The 23,882-nt window shown below is 46.0% G+C and overlaps 1 protein-coding gene across 3 annotated transcripts in view; it reads right to left on the reverse strand.

The window, feature by feature from the left end:
- Positions 1–23,882, reverse strand: part of KLHL18 (kelch like family member 18) — a 590,797-nt gene that overhangs the window by 91,643 nt on the left and 475,272 nt on the right. For all 3 annotated transcript variants that reach the window (XM_069645788.1, XM_069645787.1, XM_069645786.1), the window contains one exon: positions 19,750–19,854. In XM_069645788.1, the coding sequence (XP_069501889.1) occupies positions 19,750–19,854 (105 nt within the window). The remainder of the gene's footprint in view (positions 1–19,749; positions 19,855–23,882) is intronic.

Genomic DNA, 23,882 nt, shown 5'->3' on the forward strand with positions numbered 1-23,882 from the left:
AGCATGCTCCTTGAGGAGCGTGGCCAGTTGCTGCTGTTGCACAATCATCTGCTCGAGGGACTGTTGCCTCTGCTGGGCCATGCCCATTTGCGGTGGTGTCACAGAGGGGCTGATCACCTCATGTTGCCTTGCCACAGGCCTTGTGGGGGTTGGCCAGTCGTCGTCTTGTGGGTGCCCCTGCGTGGTTTCCTCATGGTGTACGGGATGAAACAAACAGGGGGATTGAGACAGGTCATGGATGGGTCCTACATCGACAGCACCGTTTTCTGTGTCGGAGCATGCTGGCATGTAAGCAGTGTCACCTATGGTGCTGCTGCCACCAGAAGCAGTGCCTTCTGTGGCATCCATTGGGGGTCCTGTGGTGCTGCTGTTGTGGACATGCTGGCTGCTGGGGTGCCTGTTGAAGTCCCCTCCAGTGTGCTGCCACTTGATTTGTGCTGCTGCCGTGTCTTGATCCGTGCAGCTGAGGTGGAGGGTCTTTGGCCGTTGGTCTTGGCCCTCTTTGCAGGTGTGCTGGTAGGGGTGTCCTGAAGCTCGTCGTTTGAATCGGACCCTGTGGTGGAGTAAAGGAGGGCGAGCGTTATTTATGGGTCTGTGGAAATTGGAATGGCAATGTATCACATGCATTGGGGTGGTACCTGAGGGTGATTTGGGTCAGGGCCTTGGAGGTGGTCTCATTTTTGTGTGGATTGAGGATGCAGTTATTTTGCAGCCTGCAGTTAGGGTGTGCATGCTGCACATGTAGAGGGTGTTTTTAGGAATTTTACTTATTTATGTATTTAATCAGACTTTTAAAGGGCGCTATCATGGCAATGTATGTGGACGTTCTCCTGGACATGTGTTTCTATTGCACTATGGGGACACATGGTACTTCACATGATTGGACATTGTGGATTTAGCATTGTTTTATTTGGGCCACCTACCTGATTCTTCGGATGTCTGCACTCCTTTCTCCATCCCTCCGACTCCCTCTATGCTCTCCATTCCAATGGTGGAGGCACAGATTTCTTCCCAGGGGGTCAACTTGATGGGTGATTCCGATCCTCCCCCGGTAGCTGTGGCAATGTTTCGGTTGGCAGAAAGTATGCTCCGGACGCGTATCCGCAAGTCGTCCCATCGCTTTCTGCATTGCTGTGGGTTGCGGGGTGTGGTCCCCACCGCACTTACCCGCTGTGCCACCAGGGCCCATATGGCCTTCTTGTTCGCAAGTGCCGTCCTGGTCATTAGCGTCGAGAAGACGACGGCAGCATTCTCCTGGAGGGTCTCTGTGAGCACGGTGAGTTCCTCATGGGAGAAGTGGACCTGCCGCTTGCGATCACACGCTTTTTTAGCAACTTTTCCCATATTTATGTTTTTTAACTGGGGTGGCTAACGGGTTGGGATGTGTCTCAGGGTCGGATTTTTACTGGTTGTGTTGGGATTCTGATTTTATAGGTGTACGGCGTGCTGTTTCCCGTTCCGGCCCCATGTTTTTACTTCCGTTTCCGTATATTTACGGTGACCGTAATTTGCGCTGACCGCTCATTACGGTGACCGCTGAGATGGGTGGCGGAATTGCACCTAGGGCGGCGTACGACGGCGGTAAGGGGCGTTTTGGGGTCATTTCCGCCATCGCGGACTTTGCACTTCCGCCATGGCGTAATGCTCGTGCCCGATGGGTCAGAATTAGCCGCACTTTACTCCATCGTGCAATGGCGGAAACGCTATTTACGCTATGGCGGTCATGTCAGTTACTTTCCGCCAGGGTCGTAATGAGGGCCAATGTCTTCATTTAGTCGCCATTCGTACTCTAAGGGTAGTGGGAAGTCTCTGCTGAGCACTTCTGCAAGAAGATTGAGTTCCCCTGGAACGTGTAGTGACAGTAGGAACATCTTGTGTTTGAGAGCCCACTTCCAAATGTTCTGGGATAGTTTGGATAACCCTGGAGAGTGGGTGCCCCCTTGCTTGTTCAGGTAGTACATGGCCGTGGTCCTGTCCGTAAGGTCCAGTACTGTCTTTCCCTGCAAATGTGTCTGAAAAGCTCTCAGGGCTTTGAACAGAGCTAACAGCTCCAACAGGTTTATGTGGTTGGATGCTACCGCTGGGGACCAAACGCTGTGCGCTGTCTGCTGAAGGAGATTAGCCCCCCCCCCTACCCCGTGAGTGATGGATCAGTCATAAGAGTGGCTTCTACTGCAGGGTGGTGAAGGGTTTTCCCTTTCAAGAGGTTTTCCCTTGACCACCACTGCAGAGAGAGAGAACAAGGGCTGCCGAGATAACCACTAGATCGTCCCATTGTACGCTGACCTGACACCACTGGCTGTTGAGCCACTCTTGCATGGGGCGCATGCGCAATTGTGCGTGAGGGACCAAGTATATGCAGGTCGCCATCATGCCTAACAGTCGCATGGACTTGCGTACCGTCACCTCTTGACCAGCTAAATATAGAGGGATTTGAAACAGCAGGTTTTGGACCCTCTCGCTGAAGGGAAAGACTATGTTATCTTCTGTCTGAATTAATGCCCCCAGAAATTGCTCGACTTGGCTGGGGTCTAGGCTAAATTTCCTCTCGTTTATGGTGAATCCCAGGCTGAAGAGTAGGTCTATCGTCTTTTGGGTGTTTGACAGGCATGCTCTGTAGGAATACTCCGTTATGAGCCAGTCTTCGAGGTATGGATATACTGGGATAGATTGCCTGCGCAGGTGAGCTGCTGCAACTGCCAGTACCTTTGTAAATACTCTTGGGGCTGAAGGGGAGGACCTTGAATTGATAGTTCTTGTCCTCTATCATGAATCTTAGGTATTTCCTGTGTGCTGGCAACATTGAAATATGGAAATATGTATCTTTCACGTCCAATGTTGCCATGTAATCCCCCTGCATTAGCATAGGGATTACCTCTTGCAGCATTACCATCCAAAACTTTTCTGGTTTGACAAATTTGTTCGCTGGGCACAACTCTAGCACAGGGTGCATGGGGAGATCCTTTTTGGGTGCAAGGAAGCACACTGAATAAATACCCTAGTTTACCTGTAGAACGGGGACGACTTCGATTGCACCCTTTTCTGCAGGATCTTGACCTCTTGCAGCAGGATACTGAGGTGTTCCGGTGTTAGATGCCTGGACTTCAGTGGTCTGAATTGAGGTGGCCGGCTGAACTCGATGCAACAACCATGGGTGACGGTCTTGAGCACCCACTGTTCTGTGGCAATCCCCTCCCATGCGTGTAAGAAAGATGTTAAACGTCCCGGGGAAGCATGGGAGGGGACCCGGATCTGAGTCATTTCTGACTGGAGGCCAGGGAGCCTCTAGGGGTGGCATTGCGACCCCTTCCTTTCCCACGGTGTTGTCCTCCAGGGGGATACTGATTTGAGGCAGCTGTAACGCTCACCTGATTCCCGTAGAGGCGCCGGTCTTGACTGGGCGTATACCGTATCTTCAAAGGTGATGTGTAACACACGGCTGGCTCTTTGGGCTGGACCTCTGTGCACTGTATGTCTGACTCGAAGGGTAAGATGTCTGCAGATAGAAAATATGGGATTAAGGAACTGGGTTATTGAATGTCTCTCTCTTCTTCCCTTTCTCTTCTCCTGTAGAACCCCAAAGGTTAACGCTCTCACCTTAGGTAAGTGAACGCCGTGCTCTCCATCTGCCTCGGGGCAGGGTGCTGTAACCAGTTTCTTCACTGGATAAGGGGAGCAGGCCTCTTGACTTCAGAGGACTGCTGTCCGTCGTTTACTGCACGAACGGTAAGTTTCCAGTAATTCTAATGTCTTTAAAGTCTTTAGTAATGATGTTTCTTGTTTTGCAGGGTTCCGGCGATGGCGGATGACAGGCTGAAGTGAGTTGAAGATGGAGCCCGTGTGATGAATAGAAGCGCCTGGAAGCATGTAAGTAAGCGCTTGTTGCCTGCTTCACGATGCGCTCTAACTGTCTTTTTATTTTGCAGGTACAAGTTCGGAGCGGCTGCAGGGTGCCGGAATACCCACTGGGTTAGATGTGGAAAGGAGTAATGGCACGTGAGTATTAAAGTTCCCCAATGTCTTTAAACGCACCTTGTTTTGTCTTTCAGATGCGGGATGCAGCGCCGAAGGCCTCCGGAGCGTGCGAAGAGTTGGTAAGCTTTTGTCTTTCAGAGGCCGGAATGCAGTGTGAAGACCTTCGGAGCGCACGAAGAGTAGGTAAGCCTTTGTCTTTCAGATGCCGGAATGCAGCGCGAGGCGTTGGCGACAGCCGATGGACCAGGTAAGTGAAGAGCTGTCACTGAAGACCGTAATGCTAACCTGTTCTTTCTTGTCTTTATAGGTGTTGCTGAAGACTGGATTCAGGATGGTAAGCCTTTTTCCTTAGGCCCAGGATCAGATGCAGAAGACACGATGAGCGTTCTGCTGCAGAGGATGCAGAATAACGCAAAGCAAGATTCATCCATCGGGTGTGGTTTAAATAGCCTCCTGTAGTGCTTAGGTGTCTCCTTCCACAGCCACGCCTAGGTAAGAAAAGAGTTCCTGCTTTCCAGAAGAGTTCCAGTGTTCTGAATCTAGGGAGTGGCTCCTGCCCCACCCAACAGGAAAAGTAGTTCCAAACAGAAGAGGATCAGAGGCTCAACTGGCAGGCAAGTAAGCAGCATGGTCTGCTGCAGGTAAGTCCACCCAAGCATTATGAGCCCGGTGCTTCCAGCGCTGGGACTGGGCATATTTATGAGCCTGGTGCCACTGGCGCCAGGACTGGGTCCAAAAGGTCCCAATTGGGACTGGTTGGCACTCGGAACCTGGGTTATGGATCTGCTTCCAAGGGAGTTGGGAAAACCCTGACCTTTTGGAAGCAGAGATCATGACAGCAGCAGACCCTTGTCCTGAGGACCATGTGTTACCCGTATTGTATTGGTTATGGAGGGAACGAGTGTCCGTGAAAGGAGCGGCGAGAACCTCCTCCTCTCTGTTATGGGCCTTCGAGTGATTTGATTCAATGATTTTAAAGTCGTGTGTTTTGTTGGGCAGTTTCTAGCACCTCATCAACAGCCTTGCCAAACATGTTAGAATCCTCCACTGGTTTGTTGATGAGACGCTTATGTCACCGGCTTCAACCAGGCATGGTGTTTCAAAAGGGTACCCTGGGCCAGGGTTCTCCCTGCTGTCTCCGCAGCATCCAAGGTTTTTTTAAGGATGTTATGGTTCACTTGCTTACCCTCTGATACAATTGTAAGCAGACAAAAATGCACTGGTTCGGGGACCCCCTGCAGGCCCTCTTGTAGCAGGTTGCATTGAACATCCGAATAGCTGGCCAACAGCGTGGTATGGTTGGCAATCCAGGTGGAGTATGCTGCCGCAGTAGTAATTCGCTTCCCTGGGGCATACAGTGTTTGGCATTCCTTGTCTGGTGGTGCCTCACCTGTGGACAAGGGCACCCGTGCCCTCTTTCTTGTTGTAGTGACCACAAGAGAATCTGGGATGGCATGGCCCAGAAGATAGAGCCGTTCAGAAGGGGAGGGGTGAAAAAGTTTCTCCACCTGTGGATTCACAGTCCTGGTCTGTGAAGGTGTTAGTAAGGAAGGGGCGATGCACCTTTTAATTGAGTTAAGTAAAGGGATAGGCTGGCTAGCAGGAGGCTGCTTTACAATATCCTCCACAAAATCTGAATCTTGCCCCGCCTCTTGCGGTGCTATCTGGAAACATTTGGCTGCTTTTTCCAGAATGGCGTTAAATGCCATCTGATCATCTATACGAGATGCCTGACGCAGGGGTGGGAGGACGGAGGATCTATGCATATGGTGTAAGGATTCGGGGTCTGAGTAGGTGACAGCTATGGTGGGTTGTCCACTGGTGGCTCTGCGCCCCAATCTGGGGCCTGGTAAATGGGATCCTCAATGGTATCCTCTTCTTGCAAATAGGGGTCAAGAGGAGCTTACTCCGGATCTGTCAGGTCAAAGACTTCCTCATTAAGAGGGCCAGAGGTTCTCTGGAATTTGGCCACTGAGGGTAAATGTTTTCTTCACTAGGCCTTTTGGGCGTGAACCTTTCAGAGAAGTCCACAAATTTTGCAAGCCTATTCATACAGTCTTCACATTTTCCCCTGGTCAATAAAGAGGAGCCAGAGGGGTTCAGAGGGGGAAAGGGCTCCTCCTGGGGATCTACCTGCCTAGAACCCCACACATTTTCTGTGAGAGTACTGGATAGGGGCTGTGGACTCTCAGACTATTCATCCTGTTTCCCAATGTGTCTTTTGACTTGTCCTTGGGTTTACTGCCCGCCAAAATGATATTTGCGAGACTATCAAATCCATCGAAGCGGTACTGGGGATTGTGTGCTTGATCTTATGAGTAGCGTGTTCATCCCTGTCGCCAGGGTGTACATTCCCCATAGCAGAACTATTGTCCCGCCTGGTGTGGCCGGCGACGGTCGGTTGGTTCGTGATCGCTCCGATGAGAGGTCAATGGCATCCGTATCGAAGCCACGGTCGTCAATTACCTCCACATCACTGTCAGCGTCTGCGGTGATGGGGAAGCTACCCTCAGCCTGCATCATGACTTAGGCCGCCCACCGCTTAACTGAGCACTCCTTGATCATCTTAGGATGCAAGAGCTGACAAGATCAACAGGACGCATCGTGTTGATCGCGAGGGAGACACTTGTTGCACCTCCGATGCATGTCCTTCCAGGGGTACTTGCCCTTACAGGAAGGGCAAAATGTAAATGGTGTCCTGTTCATAGCTCAGGTGTATTAAAGCAACAGCAAATCCAAAGGGGCAAAGAGAGGGGAGAAGGAAAGACATTCTTGAAAAAAAAAAAAAGACCCCGCACCCTGCTCTCCCTACTGTATAGGCCGGCCACAAGGCACGGCCATGCGGTCGACAGCGTCGAACGGGGAGCACCAGCCGTCAAAGTCTGTTCTTCTGCTGTCATCGACGGTGGTTGAGAAGTGATCAAAGGGGACAAATAATATATAAACGACCGGAGCTCGGGAAAGAATATCATTTTGCAATTTGTCAGCTGCGCATAAGGTGACCAGCTAGCTGGGGGGAAAAAACCCAAACCGAGGGACATCGACGGGTGAGGGATTTTGGGTACACTACACATTGGGGATAGTGATACAGGCAAGCCTATGTCTATGTCCCCTTTCGATCCTCAAAAGACAAGATGCAATACTCGGCGGTTGCCACTAGATGTCGGACTATATGCATAGCATGTGATTCTAAGCAGATTCACAAGCATCAGAAATAAGGTTATTTTACGTACCTGTGAATTGGATCCTCCCCTTCCCGAAATTAATGCTGTTGTCTTCACCTAACTATTGTGTATACGTTTACCAACTGGTCTTGCTTCCCCTGACCTGCTGTATAGCCTGTCTAGAATAACTCTGCCTTGGGTTTTACTTCGCTTTAATAGCTGTGTGCCATTCTGAATAACTGGACTGTGTGTTTTACTTTACTTTGTCTGCTTTGTGCAATCCTAAAATAGCATAAGAAGTTATTGCTTACCTTAATCTGTGTTTAACTGATCTTAAAAAGAACTGTAATAGTGGATTACAACATTAGGTCTTACGCACATAGTATAACTGAAGGATACCCTGAATGTAGTTATAGGTTCATACTGTACCATGAATGTGTGTCCCACTATTCGGAAAAATATACTGATAACAGGGCTGGTTTACTAAGTGATAGCTTAACTCAGTGCATGACTGGCAGGGTTTACTACCATTGAATTACTGTAAGTAATCTAAACATAACTTGTGGTTTTACCCCCCCTGAATAGTTTTGTTCTAGTCCAAATGTGTATTAGGTCTAACCTGCCTAGAAATGAGGTTAGCTATTCTGAACAAGGTCTATGCTTTGGTCTGTGTACCTTAAGCATTGTGTTATACTGCGTCTTGGCCTCCTTGTATTTATAATAAACCTCTTTTTTTATAGTTCTAGTGGGTGCAAGCTTCTTTTGAACCATTTGTATGCTACAGGTTTTTGTACTTTCCTACAGCCCTCTCGCCTTCCTAAAATAAGCCTGGCTGCTCTGTCTAAGATACCAAATACTCAGGTGGTACAGCCTTATACTAAGAGTGGATGTACTGTCTCAGTTGTATGGTTTTTATTGATCGTTTAGTTGGACTTCAGAAAAACTGTCCCAACAACCCTTCAAATACATCAAAACCTATGGAGCGGCATCAAGTCCCAATGTCGACAGTTCTGGAAGAGGAAGTCAGAGTTAAGCCAAGAGGTTCTGCATTGTGCCCATGAAATAGGAAGAAAGGAACTGCATCACGACAGAATCTGAATTATAGTAGTCCAAGTGGTTTTATCTGGAATTGTTTACCAAAGATGCCACACAGGCTTGGTTTACTAGTGAATCGAAGAAGAAAGCCCTAGAGAAATAGAAGAGAAATGTCTAGACACTGACGTGAAGCATGAATAACAGATTAACATCTAAAATGGAAGACATTTTCCCAAACAAACAAGAAAGTGTACAGAAGTGTTTGGCAGTGTTCAGCGCATGGGGCGGAAGATCAAACGAGTTATTCGTGGAATTATTGAGCGCGCGGCTGAGTTAGCCTTCTGGGACCGGTGCTGGTCGCTTTCCACGGTTATTCTTGTTCCGCTAAAGTTCGAACTACAACTGGTTACAAATAAACCTGGCTGTGTGTTTTCTGATAGGGCTTGCAGAGTTAAGATAGAGTACTGCAGCCCATGTAACATCAATTAGAGTCATAAATCCCACTGACATTTCCTTCTTCCACTCTCCTCACTGTGCCGACCTGAAAATGGTTCGGTATTGTTGCTACTGCAAGCAGTAAAGCGATATATCTAGGATCCAAGCGCAATGCTTGTGGTTAAAACCGAGTCGGAGCATTCGACACCCTAGGATGTATCCTGAGGCCTACATGGAGCCATAATTGTGGGGATCCACAATTATGATCCAAGTTGAAATATTGCGCCGCTTGCGCCAGAGATCTGCTGCCAGACGTTAACTGGTCTGCAAAATGTAATGCTTTTGGTTGGCAGAACTTGATGGTGAATTGTGATTGACCATAACATAAGGACTTACATTCTTCTCTACATTTGGACACTAAAATACACTTATGGTTATTGTTTGTGCTCTGTCAGGGATACTGCAGTATTATTGTTATCTTACTACGGCTACTGTACCTTCACTGTCGGGCACACTGCAGTACCATTGGTACTATTCTTCCGTAACCCAGCGCACACCACAGCCTGACTTTGTGGTTTTAGAGTGTGCCAATAGGTGGGTGTACTGTGTTCTGCAGCACTTTTCTATTAAATAGTGTCTTCACATCATTCAGCAGACATACACTGGGATTTCCTCCAGATAATTGATGCCAGCGGTCTCCAAAGAAATATTAGCTGTGCAGCTTTGTAAAAAGGGCCAGAGTGGTGACGGAAGGTACCAAGGCAATTCACAACATTAAATATAACGGCTAATGGCAGAATTAACTGCAAGCTGCAAACTATTGGGGCTGCTGTAGGTGTGGTGAAGGCTGTTTGGGCCCATAGGGGTGTGCCCCTAATGGCAAAAGATAAAATTACAAATTATCTGAAAGCCAGTAGGTGTTGAACCTGCTACCTCATCCCAAATTATATCAAAAGTTGGACCACGGCTAACTGTGGGATTGGATGACCAATGAAATAAATATCTGAACCTGATCCCATAGATAATAATTAGCTTCTTAACAGGATACTAAATTTGAAAAAGGGTCTCTCTGAATAAAGGGCAGAGATTGCTGAACAAGCTAACATAATAGGGTCTTAGTTACCTCCGACAAATTTGGAACGATCACCCGACCTTGGGAAGATCGCTGAAAATGCATTTGCCTCCACCCCTATAATTTTCATCTACTGAATATTCGGATGATATTTTACCGGAACCTGTGCAGATGAAAATACTTAAAGCCCTCTTTACCTTATGTAGCTCTATTTATAAAGGAGCAGCATTTTTTAAAAGAGACAGTCGGCAATCTTGAGTATGCCTTCCTACAATTAATAATTGGAATGGCTCCTGGTCGCAATGTGGAAGTTAATGAAGTAATTATTAGTGTACCTAATCAAGCAGTAGCAAGTGTCACTGCAGAAGATTCTATAGTTAAATTGCATGAAGGAGGGTGGGGTGTCCAATATGGTCGATTGTCCCGAAGTAAGCAACATGGCTAAGGGGAAACAAGTGACAATGGGTAAAATGAACCAGGGTAAAAGTCGAATGAAGAAAAAGAAAAGCTGTTTATGAAAAACGGTTTATCTAGAAGATCCCTGTCTTTAGCTGAAACAACTTCTGAAAGTGTGACCGGTGTGGAGTCTGATGGAACAATGGAAACAAAAGAAGGTGGGACCCGTAAAAAGGATAATTAACAACAAAGACAACAAGCAAGGCAACTTAAAACAGTGGCAGACTAAGAACAAAGGAGACAGGGTTACTTATTGGAATATGGTACCACCTGTGATAGATGAGGATATGTTTGATATAGATATGACATGACACTAGAGGATATTATAGAAACATCTGTTACCGAGAATAGGATGGCCGATGTGCGGTAGAGCGGGAGAAAAAAACAACTAATATGATTGATATAAAAAGATACTTTGACCTTCTATGACTAAAACTACTACAATCCAAATCATTGATACATTTGCTTTGTCAAATAACCCCTTCCACAATAGGACAAATGTACTGGAATTGATGCACCAAGTACTGGAATTAAAGGTAATCTCGACAAAAGTTATCAAATTAGTTGAGATTCCCTTCACATCAATTGAGTCAAATTGGGCTACTATTCACCTTGTGTCTCCCATTATCACTGAGCTTATATTAAAATATGCGAATGTCTAAGGAAATTTGATATGAGTTTATAGAAGTTGGGGATAACGCAAATACAGCTGGTAATAGAATATACTGGGCATTGAACAATATACAAAGATGAACAAGTTACTTCTTACCTTGTAACGTTCTTTCGATGGGATGTTCCTCTTACGTATTCCTTATCTTTGACAATTCGTCTCCAGCTTGCTGGCCTCGCCAATTTGTTCTCTGTAGAGGGCGCTGCGCGTCGACGTGTCGATGTCCCTCGACAGCCACCGTATCGGCGCAGACGTCACCATGCCCATAAATAGCCACGCGCGGCGTCCGTTGCTCAGTTCCGTTTTGTAGCATAAGATAAGTCATGCCTGAATTGGTCATTGACCTTGAAGGAGCGTAAGCTGCAACCACAAGGGAAGTATTACTGCGGGGATGGATGGGAGGGGCGATAAGGAATATATCAGAGGAACATCCCATCGAAAGAACGTTACAAGGTAAGAAGTAACTTGTTCTTCGAAGGGATTGTGTCCTCCGACGTATTCCTTATCTTTAATAGACTCCCATAGCAGTGGCATGTAATTGGAGGTGGGACTAATAATGTCATGCATCCCTTTTAGGAATGAACCGAATGTAATAAGGCTTTTCAAAATCTGGTCTCTTGACTAGTGGAGGAATCCAGGTTGTAAAATTTTGTGAATGTATGTGCGGACGACCATGTGGCAGCCGCACATATGTCTCGGACCGGTACCCCTCTTTAGAGGGCTCAAGAGGCTGCGATACCCCTGGTTGAATGAGCCCTAAGATTTTGGGGTGGCTCTTTCCCTGCCAGTTTGTAACATTCCAGAATGGCCAAAATAATCCACCTGGAAATGGCCTGTTTTGTTATGGCTAGTCCCAACTTGTGACCCGAGTATCCTACAAACAGTTGGTCTGTGTGCCTAATACTAGCAAGTCTGCTGATGTAAAAGCTCAGAGCTTGCCTTGGGTCCAGCCTGTGTAGCCTTTCTTCCTCTTTCCCCTGGATGGGGAGGAGGGTAAAACGAAGGTAAGGTAATTTTCTGAGTGATGTGAAATTCAGAAACCACCTTTGGGAGGAAATTAGGCTTCACCTGTAGGACAACTTTGTCCTTACGGAAAATTGTATGGGGGGGGGGGGTTTACAAGAAAGAGCTTGTAATTCGCTCACCCTCGTAGCAGATGTTCGTGCCACCAATAGGACAGTTTTAAGAGTGAGAAATCTCAGCGAACAAGAGTGGAGTGGTTCGAATGGAGTACCCATTAGGAAATTTAAGACTAAATTTAAGTCCCATAAGGGAACTTGGAATGGTCTTGGAGGATAAACATTAGTTAATCCCTTGAGAAATTGTATTACTAGAGGTAGTTTGAAATACGATGGTTCCTCCGCAGTGCGCTTGAAGATTGAAAGCGCTGCGAGATAGCCTTTTACAGTGCCAACTTGAAGGCCTGAGTTTGCCAAGTAGAGTAGAAACGATAACACCGTTGGTGTACCACATGAAAAAGGGTCGATATTCTCTTCTCTACACCAGCTGCAAAAATTTGTTCCAACGGCAGCGGTATAAAGACTTTGTTGCTGGCCTTCTGGCCGAAAGCAACACCTCCGTGACGTCATCAGGGAGGTGCCAATCCGTGTACCTCACCCTTTCAGAAACCAAGCGTGAAGGTTGAGGGTTCTGATGTCTGGATGGAGAAGCTGACCTCCCTTCTGTGAGAGAAGATTCTCTGAGTGGAAGACGGATTGGAGGACAGATGGACATATCTAGAAGGTCTGGGTACCAAGTTCTCCTGGCCCCGCCCGGGGCAATTAAGATCATGGTTTTCCAGAATTTTCTCAACCTCCTGATCATTTGAGGAATAACAGGGACTGGTGGAAACGCGTAAAGGAGTGGGAATTCCCAGTACACTACGAACGCGTCCCCTAGAGCTCCTCTCGGGGGAAATTCACTTGAACAGATCGCACTTCCTGTTGGTGCTGGTGGCGAACAGATCCACCTGAGGGGTTCCCCAAAGGGCGAAGATCTCTTGAAGAACTTCCTGAGCTAGCTCCAACTCGTGGGAGACTGTGCTCTGCCTGCTCAGAGCGTCCGCTGTCAAGTTCTTCTCTCCGGCTAGGTGGACTGCCGATAGAGAGATTCCTTCCTGAATTGCCCAAAACTAGAGCTGCATTGTCTCTCTGCACAGTGGCAGTGACCCTACGCCGCCTCTTTCGTTGAGGTAGTGCATGGCCACCGTGTTGTCCGTCATTATCAGGACATTTCTCCCCTGTACTGATGGCAGGAAAGCTTTCAGCGCTAGTCTGATCGCTCTCAGCTCTAATAGGTTGATGTGTAGTCTGGACTCCGATGGAGACCAACGACCGCTGCTGGTCAAGTCGTTGGCATGGGCACCCCACCCTGTGAGTGAGGCGTCTGTGACTACTGTTTTCTCCGTCCATGGTTGCCAAAACAGTTCTCCTTTCAAGATGTTCTCTGGATAGGCCCACCACTGAAGGTCGTGGGCTACCTTGTCCGGAATCCGGAGGAGATCTGCCATTCTCCCTGAGAATTGCGACCACTGAGTTCTCAGTGCCCACTGAAGAGATCTCATTCTCAGGCGAGCCTCTGGCACAAGGAAGATGCAGGATGCCATGAGGCCTAGCAACCTCAAAAAGTCGAAGGCTGGGAGACGTTGGGCATTTTGAAACTTGCTGACCATCTGCAGAATATCTTGAGCCCTCACCTCTGGTGGCGAGGCTTTTCCCAGGGAAGTGTCCAGGACCGCTCCAATGAACTGGAGTCTCTGTGATGGTATCATCTGTGACTTCTTTAAATTGGAGGTAGAAGCCCACTTTGTGAAGGAAGTGGCAGACAATCTAGCTGGATCTGAGCTTGTTCCCAAGATACAGCTCTGATCAGCCAATCGTCCAGGTAGGAGTAGACGTGGATCCCTTCCCTCCTTAGACTCGCAGCCACTACCGACATGAGCTTGATGAAGACCCTCGGGCGGAGGTTAGCCCAAATGGCAGAACTCGAAATTGATAATGAGAGCCGCCAATTGCGAACCTCGGGTATTTCCTGTGTTTGAGATGGATTGGCACATGGAAATAAGCATCCTGAAGGTCCAGAGATACCAGCCAGTCCTGGAGCTGGAAGGCCTGAAGGATCTGAGAGTGTGTGACCATCTTGAACTTGTCCTTCCTGAGGAACTTGTTCAATTCTCCTAAGTCCAGGATGGGTCTCAGTCCTCCGTCCTTCTTTGGTATGAGAAAGTAGGGGGGAGTACCAGCCCTTGTTCCTGTCCGCTACAGGTATCGGTTCTATGGCACCTTTCTCTAGCAGGTCTATAATTTCCTGCAAGAGGAGCGGATCTGGAACTTTTAAAGAGCTGTGCCCCGGTGGATGACTGAGGGATGTGTAGAAAGGGTAGGGAGTAACCCTGGGCAACTGTCTCCAATGCCCAAGCATCTGACGTAATAGCCTGCCAGTTAACCTGCAGTTAACCTGCCCCCTATAGGTGTTTTGTGTGGAAAGACCTCAGGGTGGTTTGGGGGCGGCTGCTGCAGATGCCGAGGGTAAAGAGGCACCTGCTGCGGCTTTAGTACTTTTGACACATCCACCTCGGGTGGATCTCCTTTGGCCTCTTTGAGCCGGCTGTCCTCTGCCTTTCCCGAATGAGGAATAATAGCGAAAGGACTTTCCTCTCCCAGAGGTTCCTGAGGGGTGAGAAGGAGTTTGGCGGATTGTAGCTCCTAAAGATTTTGCTGCTGCTTTAGATGTTTGCAACTTTTCCAGGCTGTCATCAGCCTTTTTACCGAATAAAGAAGAGCCGTCAAAGGGCATATTCAAAAGTCTGGCCTGTACATCTGGAGCAAAGCCAGACTTTCACAACCACGCATGCCTGCGGTTTGTCGTACTTGCCGCCATGGCCCTGCTGATCCCGTCAGCGGAATCGATGCCAGTTTTAAGTGATTCGCACATGGCATCTTTGCCATCTTTAATGATGTTAAGAAAGGCTTCCCTTTCCTGTCCTTCCGGTATGCAGTCAGCCGCTGATGAAGCACATTCCCACAGTGTGTGACTAAACCCGGCGAGCGTACAGGTGGCGTTGATGGACTTCAACGCCATACTACAAGCAGAAAAGACTTTTTGCCATGGAATCGTACCTTTTGTCATCTCTATCCTGTGGGACAGTAGGGTAAGCGGATCTGCTGCTTGATGAAGTTGCCGCTTGAACCACCAGGCTCTCTGGAGTCGGGTGTTTTGGCAAGTATTCAGGGTCAGCCGCAGCTACCCTATACTTGGCTGACAATCTTTTATTGACTGCAGGGATAACCTCAGCAGTTTCCCAATTTGATGAAATCTTCCTTTGCAAGGCTGCATGGAAGGGGGCCAGAGGATCCTCCTGTGGACCTTTGTCTATTATGTCTGTCAGGTCATCCTGTTGAAAAACAGGTGAAGGCGCAGACCAACCCATAAATTCCATAATCCTTGCCATCAGGGTTCTATAGGGTATTTCGCCATGTTCCCCTGGGTCTGGCTTGACAAATTCCACTTCTGGAGTAGTGTCCAGCCCACTTGCCTCATATGATTCCTGTAGGCCTTTCAACTTTCTTTCCTCAGAGGTAAAATCCTCTGCAACAGGTAGTGTGGTCCTCTGCAACCCGAAGGTTTCCTGGTCAGAATCCTCCCCTTCTTCATAGATTGAAGATAATCCGGGGTACTCTGACCTCGGAAACGGTGTAAAACCCATTTCTAAGGCAGAAGGAGCCAAACTCATCATTACTGGGTGAGAAAACGTCAACGCCGATGTGACAGGCTTCGAAGACGCTGAGAAAGGCGTCGAGAAAACTGGAAGAGGCCTCGAAGAACTCGAGAGGATCGTGATCCTACTCGAGGATCTCGACGACGGTCTCGGCGTCGTGCCGGGGCCTCTTGGTATAACCGTTGGCTGTGAAGTAGCTGTGGTTTTCCCTTTTATCGGCGTCGATTTGATCGACCGATGCGTCGAAGAACCCTTCCACAACGGCGTCGATGGCGCCGATCCATGCGTCGAAGGGATCTTCGACGACGGCGAAGATGGTGCCTTCTTACCCGATGGCCCGTGGCGCTCTCGGGTGGACTCTTTATCCGGGTGCAGCAACTCGCGGCATTTCGATTTTTTGGGGTTTTTCACCCGGGGTATCACCCTCAGCTGTCTTCGAGAGGGGGGGGGTTGGGGGGGGGGGGCTTGAGGCCGCTTTCTCGAAGACACTTAGCATTTTCTGCCTGAATTCCTCCCACTCAGCCTGAGAGCTGTGTTTTGTGGGGCAGGAGACCCTTTCTGGGGAAGCAGAAGATGACGAGGAAGGGGATCTTCAACGTCTCGTCTTTGAGTGTCTAAACCTCGACGAATGGTGGGAGCTACTTCAAGACTTGGAATGCTTTCGACGGCGAGGAGACGAATGCCTCTACTCGGCCGAAGACATTTTCGAGGAGGTTTTGACTGACTTACATCTCTCGAGCTTCCCCTTGCGCTCCTTCAAGGCTTTTGCCGTCACGGACATGCAGTCCTCACACTCCGAACAATGGTGCTCGACTCCCAAGCACCACAAGCAGATCCTGTGTGGATCCGTTATCGACATTTTCTTTCCGCAGTCTCGACATTTTTTGAAGCCGGACCACGGAGTCGTCTCTTCCGATGATGCCATGGAGAACGAGTTGGTATTTCGAGTAACTAGAAGAGGTTTTATTCTGACTGAACTGCGCAACGATATTCCGAGGCCCCACGAAGCGCGGAAAAACGGAACTGAGAAACGGACGCCACGCGTGGCTATTTATGGGCATGGTGACATCGGCGCCAATGCGGTGGCTGTCTAGGGACATCGACTCGGCGGACGTCGATGCGCGCAGCACCCTCTACAGAGAAAACATTTCCGAGGCCAGCAAGCTGGAGACGAATTATCAAAGATAAGGAATACGTCGGAGGACACAATCCCTTCGAAATGAGGAATTTTTTGATGGAATGTTCGAGGTCTTGTCTTGATGGTGAAATAGATTTAATATTCTATGAAGCACTTTGTGTCTTCCATGCCATTTATACAGGATAGATTCCAAAATACTAATAAGACATTTTTGCATAAGAGTATTATGATACTGTGATTATAATGGAAACATGTAATTTGTATAAAGAGATTAAAAAAAATGCTAAAACTTACTTATATAGCAGAGGATATGATGAGTACTCAAATAGCTCATTTAAAAACTCACTATAAAAGTTTTGTACGTTAACACAGGGCCTCAACATTCGAAGAAGTGGGTAATAATGAGGAATATGCTAAAACAATCAGATGGTAGGACATTCTGGCACTTGAATAATTAATATAGTGCTGGGAATGGTGAGAGAAAGCAAGAAATGAATGGTAAAAGTGTGGCTGATTAGATGAAACATCAAAGGGGTGTATTATAATGAGATTCAAAATATAAAACTTGGTATAAAATTCAAAGAGACAAATCCAAAGATATTATATTTAACACTGAAGATATTGAATGTATACTTAACATAACTAAAGCCTCTAGGGCTCCTGGACCTGATGGAATACCCAACTTGATATTTAAAACTAATCCAAGATTTTGGGCAAATATTTTCTCCAAAGTGTTCCAAACTATCAGATGTAAGGGTTCTATACCCAAAAGCTGGAAGGTTACCATATTAACCCCAGGATACAAGAAAGGAGTGTGTGATGGCCCCCACAACTATAAATTAATGGCCTTAACGGATGCCTGCTTGAAAATGTTCACGCAAATATTACTAAAAGACCTATAAATGGATAAAGGAAAATAATATAATATCCAAACAACCGTCTGGCTTTCGTTAAGGTATGTCCGCTCTGCACAATGAATGGACATTGCTATATCTAATAAGGAAACAAATCGGGGGAAGTTTGGATCTCCATTTGTTGTACTGATTTTAGAGGAGCTTCCGATACCGTTGATTGAAAAGGTCTATGGTCTAAATTTCAGGTATGGAATTTTAATCCCACTGTACTGTGTTTTATACGTGAATTGTATACAGATAACGTGACTCAAATATGGTTGAATAAGGAGGGAGTATTGTGCAATACACATGAGACCAATGTGGGGTTGAAACAGGGTTTTTCTCTGGCCCCAACTCTTTATAATATAGATGTATCAGATATGGGCCATGAAATGAATTGCTGTAGGAACTTTACACCGAAGGTTGGGGGTAAGCATCTTGCATGGCTTGCCTATGCTGATGACACAATATTGATGGACAAAACCCCAATCTGGTTACAGCCTAGTATGGATGCACTCTGGGAAACTTGTAGTTAATTACCATAAAACCAAAATTATGGTGATTGGGCCTAGTAAGAAAAAGTATGGTAACTTTACATGATTAATGCCCTCACATAAGATAGAAATTGTGCATTTGTATTATACATATTGGAATGTTTATGTCAGATACTCAATGTGAAGCTATTGGAGGCTCTCATACGACAGAAAATAGAAAATTGTTTTATGGCAGAGTCAAGCTTTGTGAGAACCAAAAGTGGTTATTCCACTGAAGGATTAATTAAATTATATAAAACTTGTTTAGTTCGATGTGCGAGTTACGGACTGGAGGTATTAATTATAAGAGTATCTTCCTTTCGGAAAAAAAATAGAAGGGAACATTTGGAGGAACACCTTTGGTTTGCCGACTAATACGCCGGTGGAAGCTTTAGAATGAGAATTGGGGTTGTCAGAGGATATTGATGGGTATATCCTATATCCGTATGATGATAGTATAGATGAACAGGGTTGTCTATATTCTAATTTAAAAAAATATATATTACAGAAAGAAAGTACTGATAATCCCACTGTATTGTGGCAATGGCGGGATACTATATTTCAATTCTTCGAAGATATATGATACCAGGTTGATATGGAGAGTCATATAACCATTAAAAAAATTGTGAAAAATCTGGGATCGAAATGCTAATATCACCTATTTGGGTAAATCTAAAAAATATGGAGACTATGTGAAGCAGGCATTCCTAATCGAGCCAACTTGCAACTATCTGACAAATCATTGGCATACGAATGTGTGGCTTCATAATGTTAAGACTGGATCTACTCCAGACGTTTTCAAGAACTGGTGCATGGGTAAACCTACCTTATTCCCAATGGTTGTGTAGATTATGCAATTACGATATTGAAACTCCTAGACATCTTTTAACAAATTGTGTAAAATTGAATGAGTTCCATCAAAAAGGATATCATAACATTATAAACAAGTTGGATAATTACCATAGTGATCAAATGTGAGCCTATTGTACTCTGGGAACTGAACCATTTTGAACTTTACTATGTATCATATGTGGTTAAAAATATTAGAACGGATTAATGAAATATAGGCAGATTATTATTAGTATATTGTAATGTTTATTTTAAAACGGATATTAAAAACAACTTATAGCTACATATTTTAACTAAGTCTGGAGACATTTCTATTGGGCATATTAAGTAATTTATAATATGAACTGTATTTTTTCTTACTTTATATTGTATGGCATATGTATTTCAGGGTTCGAAGTTAAGATTCGATTAGCAGGAGATAAAGCCAGCTCCTGGGTGTCGGGCATCATCCTGTAGGCCAGAGCCACTGCAGGGGAACCAAGAGCTACCAGAAATGCTCCTTTAACGTTGTCCATTTTGTATGAATCATTGTGTTTAAATGTATATTAGTAAATGTAGTCTAATCCTTCTTTATTAACATTCCCAAATACTCAGTTAATGCCACATTTACACGTTTCGATGGCACCAGTTGGCCCTAGGAGCCAAAAGTAGTTTCTGGCACCAGTTCCAAGCTAACCAGGCTCTGCTATGCTAGAAGCAGGAGCTAAATAGCTCCCAACTCCCCTCAATTTTGAACGCAGTATTTCATTGTTTCATATGGTTTATTTAACCAAAACACTTACAAAACAAAAAAAGAATTCCTAAATTCTTACTTGTCAGTTTCTGGAGAGTATGATTCCACAGAGTTTAAGGATGAGTTTCCATCATATCCACCACAGACGTAAATCTGGCCATCCAGTACTACTGTCCCCATGGCGCTGAAATGAATTAAAAAGACATTTATTGCCACATCAATTGCCGTGGTTTAGCAGCATTGTTTGAAATCCATCCATGCCTGTCTGTGGAAGCAATCGGCACACTTATCACAATTCTATCCTGGAAATATTGGCCATACACCATTTTCTCAAATATGTGTCGGATGAATTTTGGTCTTCTGCATGAAATGCTATTTAAACACAAAACAAAAGTCATTAAGTTCAACGGTTGGTTACCCTATAAACCATTATTGAAAAGTGGAGAAAATAGGAGGGACTTGACAAATTAAGTGTTCAGCTCGAGTACTGAATTTACCTTCGGCCTGCAAATATCCAAAAGGTTTGGCATTCTGTTTTTTCTGCAAGCTGGGACACATCAGTTTGTGGTCTCTGTCCACCATTAGCCAGACCAGGGTAGCCTGCACATCCAAAATAACCTACTCACTAGGAATGGCACACCCATGAAACCTAGAGTCGCTCCATTCCTCTCTGCCTAGTTTCAAAACGTAGCCATAAATGGCACACAAGCCTAAACAGAACTAAATCTATAAAAATTGTCTATTTGTGATGTCCTAATCGATGCTACCAGTTACATCTTCCCAATTCCCCAAATCCATCACATGTTCGCTAATCACTATTGCTCAGGAAATGAAGGCCTTTCACAAGCTTATGCCCTTCATTCGATTACAAAAATGTATCACAATTTCCTGTGTTTTTGCTTAAAGAATTAATGCAAAAACGGTTTGTGTGTGGGTGTATGTGCGTGCGCTATGCCTTTTTGTAATAGAATGATGGGCACAAGGTGGAGAAAGAGTTTTATTTCGAACACTGCACTTCTCCAAGATGCAAAAATTCAGGATTTAACATATTAAACACAAATCAGTATTTACCATTGCAGGTGCACTGTTTGAGCTTCTATACCATCAGACCACTACTATGGTGACTAGCTCGGTACACCACATTCTGAACATACCGTGCCAAATGGCCACTCACCTTTATAGTCAATTAATTCATTTGAAGAAGTTGAAGCGCTACACTTTGCAACGTTAGCCGTTCTGTGCCTTAGACATCCCCTCAAATATAACCAGCAGATGGTTCACTCTGCCATGCACAAATGAACCCACCCAACAACGTCTGGGATAGCTCAAAGGTGTTTTAGCAAGTCTGCCGTTGTTGCAGTTCACAATCATCATCCCTCTTCTTGCAGGAGCGAAGATGACACCAGTTTACTGGCCTCAGTGGAAAATCGACGATTCTACCAGAAATCACTGCTTGAAAACAACTCAGTTACATTAGAAACGTATGCTTTCTCAGAAATTATAAGGGTTCACAATCTTGCTGAAGTTCACAACACTTAATAAAGCTGGTCTACCAACCAGGAGACACAAGGTGAAGCCCTGAGAAAGTTGAATTTCAGAAAACATTTCAGACCTGACATCTTGAGGGTATGATTTTTTTGGGACTGGCACAGTGTGCAGTTCCACAAGGAGTGTGAAACATTGCATTTTTTGGATTATTGCATTTAAATCATATAGGTTAAGCAGCTCAATCCTTGAATCGCTCATCACGGACAGGTACCAATTCAGGGCAGGGGCTAGAGTACTAATGCACCACCAGGTAGTAGTATGTTCTTTAGTACTGTTAGGGAGAATGTTCATTTCTGTGCCCTTTAACGTTAGAAACCCTGAGCTCTTGCTCGACTCCGGTCTTTTTAATTTTTACTCCCGAGTGAGTGGGACCTTTTTCCGACTATGATTTTCTATGTTCCTTACTGTTTTATGGAGTCTGTTAAACTCCATAGGCATCTGCTTTTGCATTGTGACACAGGACCTGTTGTGCAGTCCCTTGGACTTCTTAATGTTTAATTACATTTTCTTGGGTGAACTACTGTTCCCAAGAATATTAAGATGACCCCGGTCTTGCTTATCTTTACTTTATGGGGCCAGCACACACCACCCTATGTGGAGTACTGGGGGGTTATATAGTAATTCCTTTAACCCATTCCTCATGTAACATTTTGTTACACTAACTCACTTGAATGGCTGGTGGCAGTGGTTTCATTTTTTTACTACCTAGTAACATGCATCTGCAGACCGAGAGCTCAGCTGCAGTGCTGCACCTAAGGGCGACCATTTTCGCAAAATGGACCAGGTGTTCACTTTTCACCATTTCTTGTTCATTCGTTTCTTCTAGGCTTTTACTGTTTGCATCAGGATTCAGTCCTTTGTGTAGTTTGCCATTGCCGGGCTTCAGCCCAGGCTCCAGTGTGTGTGGAAAGGCATGAAGTGAGGGAGGGTCCCGAAACTTTCCTGTCCTTTGTCTGTAGGTGTGCCTGAGTGAAACCAGTTCCAATTGGGTGGCTGGCTGTCCTGGAGGACCGCCACCCTGCTGTGTGGTTGACAGCCTACGGCTGTGAATGAACGGGAACTTGCATAAAAAGCAAGGGTTTTGGGACTAGAAGCAGAGTCGACCACTGGAGGACAACATCTGAAGCAGAAGACGACAGAAGACGCCAGCAGCACCCTCCTGGACCGCAAAGTGCCCCAGTGAAGCCCTGCTTCGAATCGACAGGGAAGACCCTAAAGGACGGCTTCCTCCCTTAGGCTGGTGGAACCAACTAGCCACAAGACAAACTATTTTGGGGCAAACCCCGACTTGCTGTGACTTTTCAAGGCTGCAGAAGCCCAATACCTGTGGTACCTTGACCACTTGTGAGTGCAGTGTCTTCCGAAGTCCGAATCCAGCCAGATCTTTTTGGGCATCCAGAGGAGCCTACAGAAGCAGGAAATCTGCGTCCCGAGTCCCCCCTCACCAATTGGAAGGCACTAATTCTTACCCAACAACTGTTAACTAGATAACAGAAATTGACAGTTTGTGTAGACCATCTTCTTAAACGTGCATTTCAGAAAAACACGATACAACGAATTAGGTGGGCATTCGCATATCTTCATCTACACCGAACTCAGTTTTTGGAATGCGATTCTGTTTTTAAAACAGCATCATTAGGATTTAAAATGTTGCCCTATCAGCAGCACGTAAGAGCATCTCACAAAAGAAGACTTGGTCTATTATCTGCTCTGCTCACAAAGTGGTTGTGTTTGTTCTAAAACAATTGCAGGCTTCAGAGACATTTCTTATCAAGGCTGTAGTGCGGTCTGCAGCAAACCAGCTTAAAAGAAATTCTCACTAATTCCAGGTCTAACTGGCAGCAGCATGTGTGAACAGCTTCCTCGGGAACATCTGTGCCAACAATGCAGACTGTTAGGAAAAGATTTCTTTTTTGCTGCTTTCCTGCCACAGACATCTATAGAAACCCCAACTGCTTGCTTTTGTTTGGAATATGTCCTGTCATTTCAGGGTAAGGCCTTTTTTCCTTTACTCACCTTGCTTAGCTCATCTATTTTGGGATCACAGATCAGTCCCTATAGCCATCAGTGCACAGGGACTGACAATTACAAAATTCCTTGTTTATTTTAAGCTGCACACATCACCTTATAGTGAAGTGCAGCAGAGATCATTTGCATTCCTTTTTCTTTAAGTTGCATGTGTCCAGGACGTACTATTGGCAGATATTTTTCTGCCCTTCTAACTTTTCACATGTGCACTTTTGCATTTTACCGCATAATGCCTTTTAGAGTACCATATAGTGTAAAATGGCAGTTCAAGATTTCGCCCTGACCTTTGCACACCTTTTCTTCTGGCCCTCTTCCTGCCCTCTACAGGCTGGCTATTCCATATATGGCAAGCCCCTTCCCAGGCAAAGCACAGTATGGGTTTGTGGTCGGATGTGGGGACAGGTGCTGTCTGGTCCCAGCCCACATCCTGGTCAGTGTGTTTGTTTCTGTGCAGATGTGGTGGCTGGCAGCGGTCGACAATTGGTGCAGATCCTTAGCATTGTTGGGCTCTGGGCGACTCCACCTCAATGTTAGGATAAACGGACTCCTGCAGCCATTCTTCAGAGCGTTGTTGAAGCCAAGACTCCTTTGAAGGGGAGCATATTGCTGAAGGCTTGTGGCCCATTGCAGCAGACC

The sequence above is a fragment of the Ambystoma mexicanum genome, chromosome 2p (assembly GCF_040938575.1).
Source record: "Ambystoma mexicanum isolate Mex_15411 chromosome 2p, UKY_AmexF1_1, whole genome shotgun sequence".
Lineage (NCBI taxonomy): Eukaryota > Metazoa > Chordata > Amphibia > Caudata > Ambystomatidae > Ambystoma > Ambystoma mexicanum.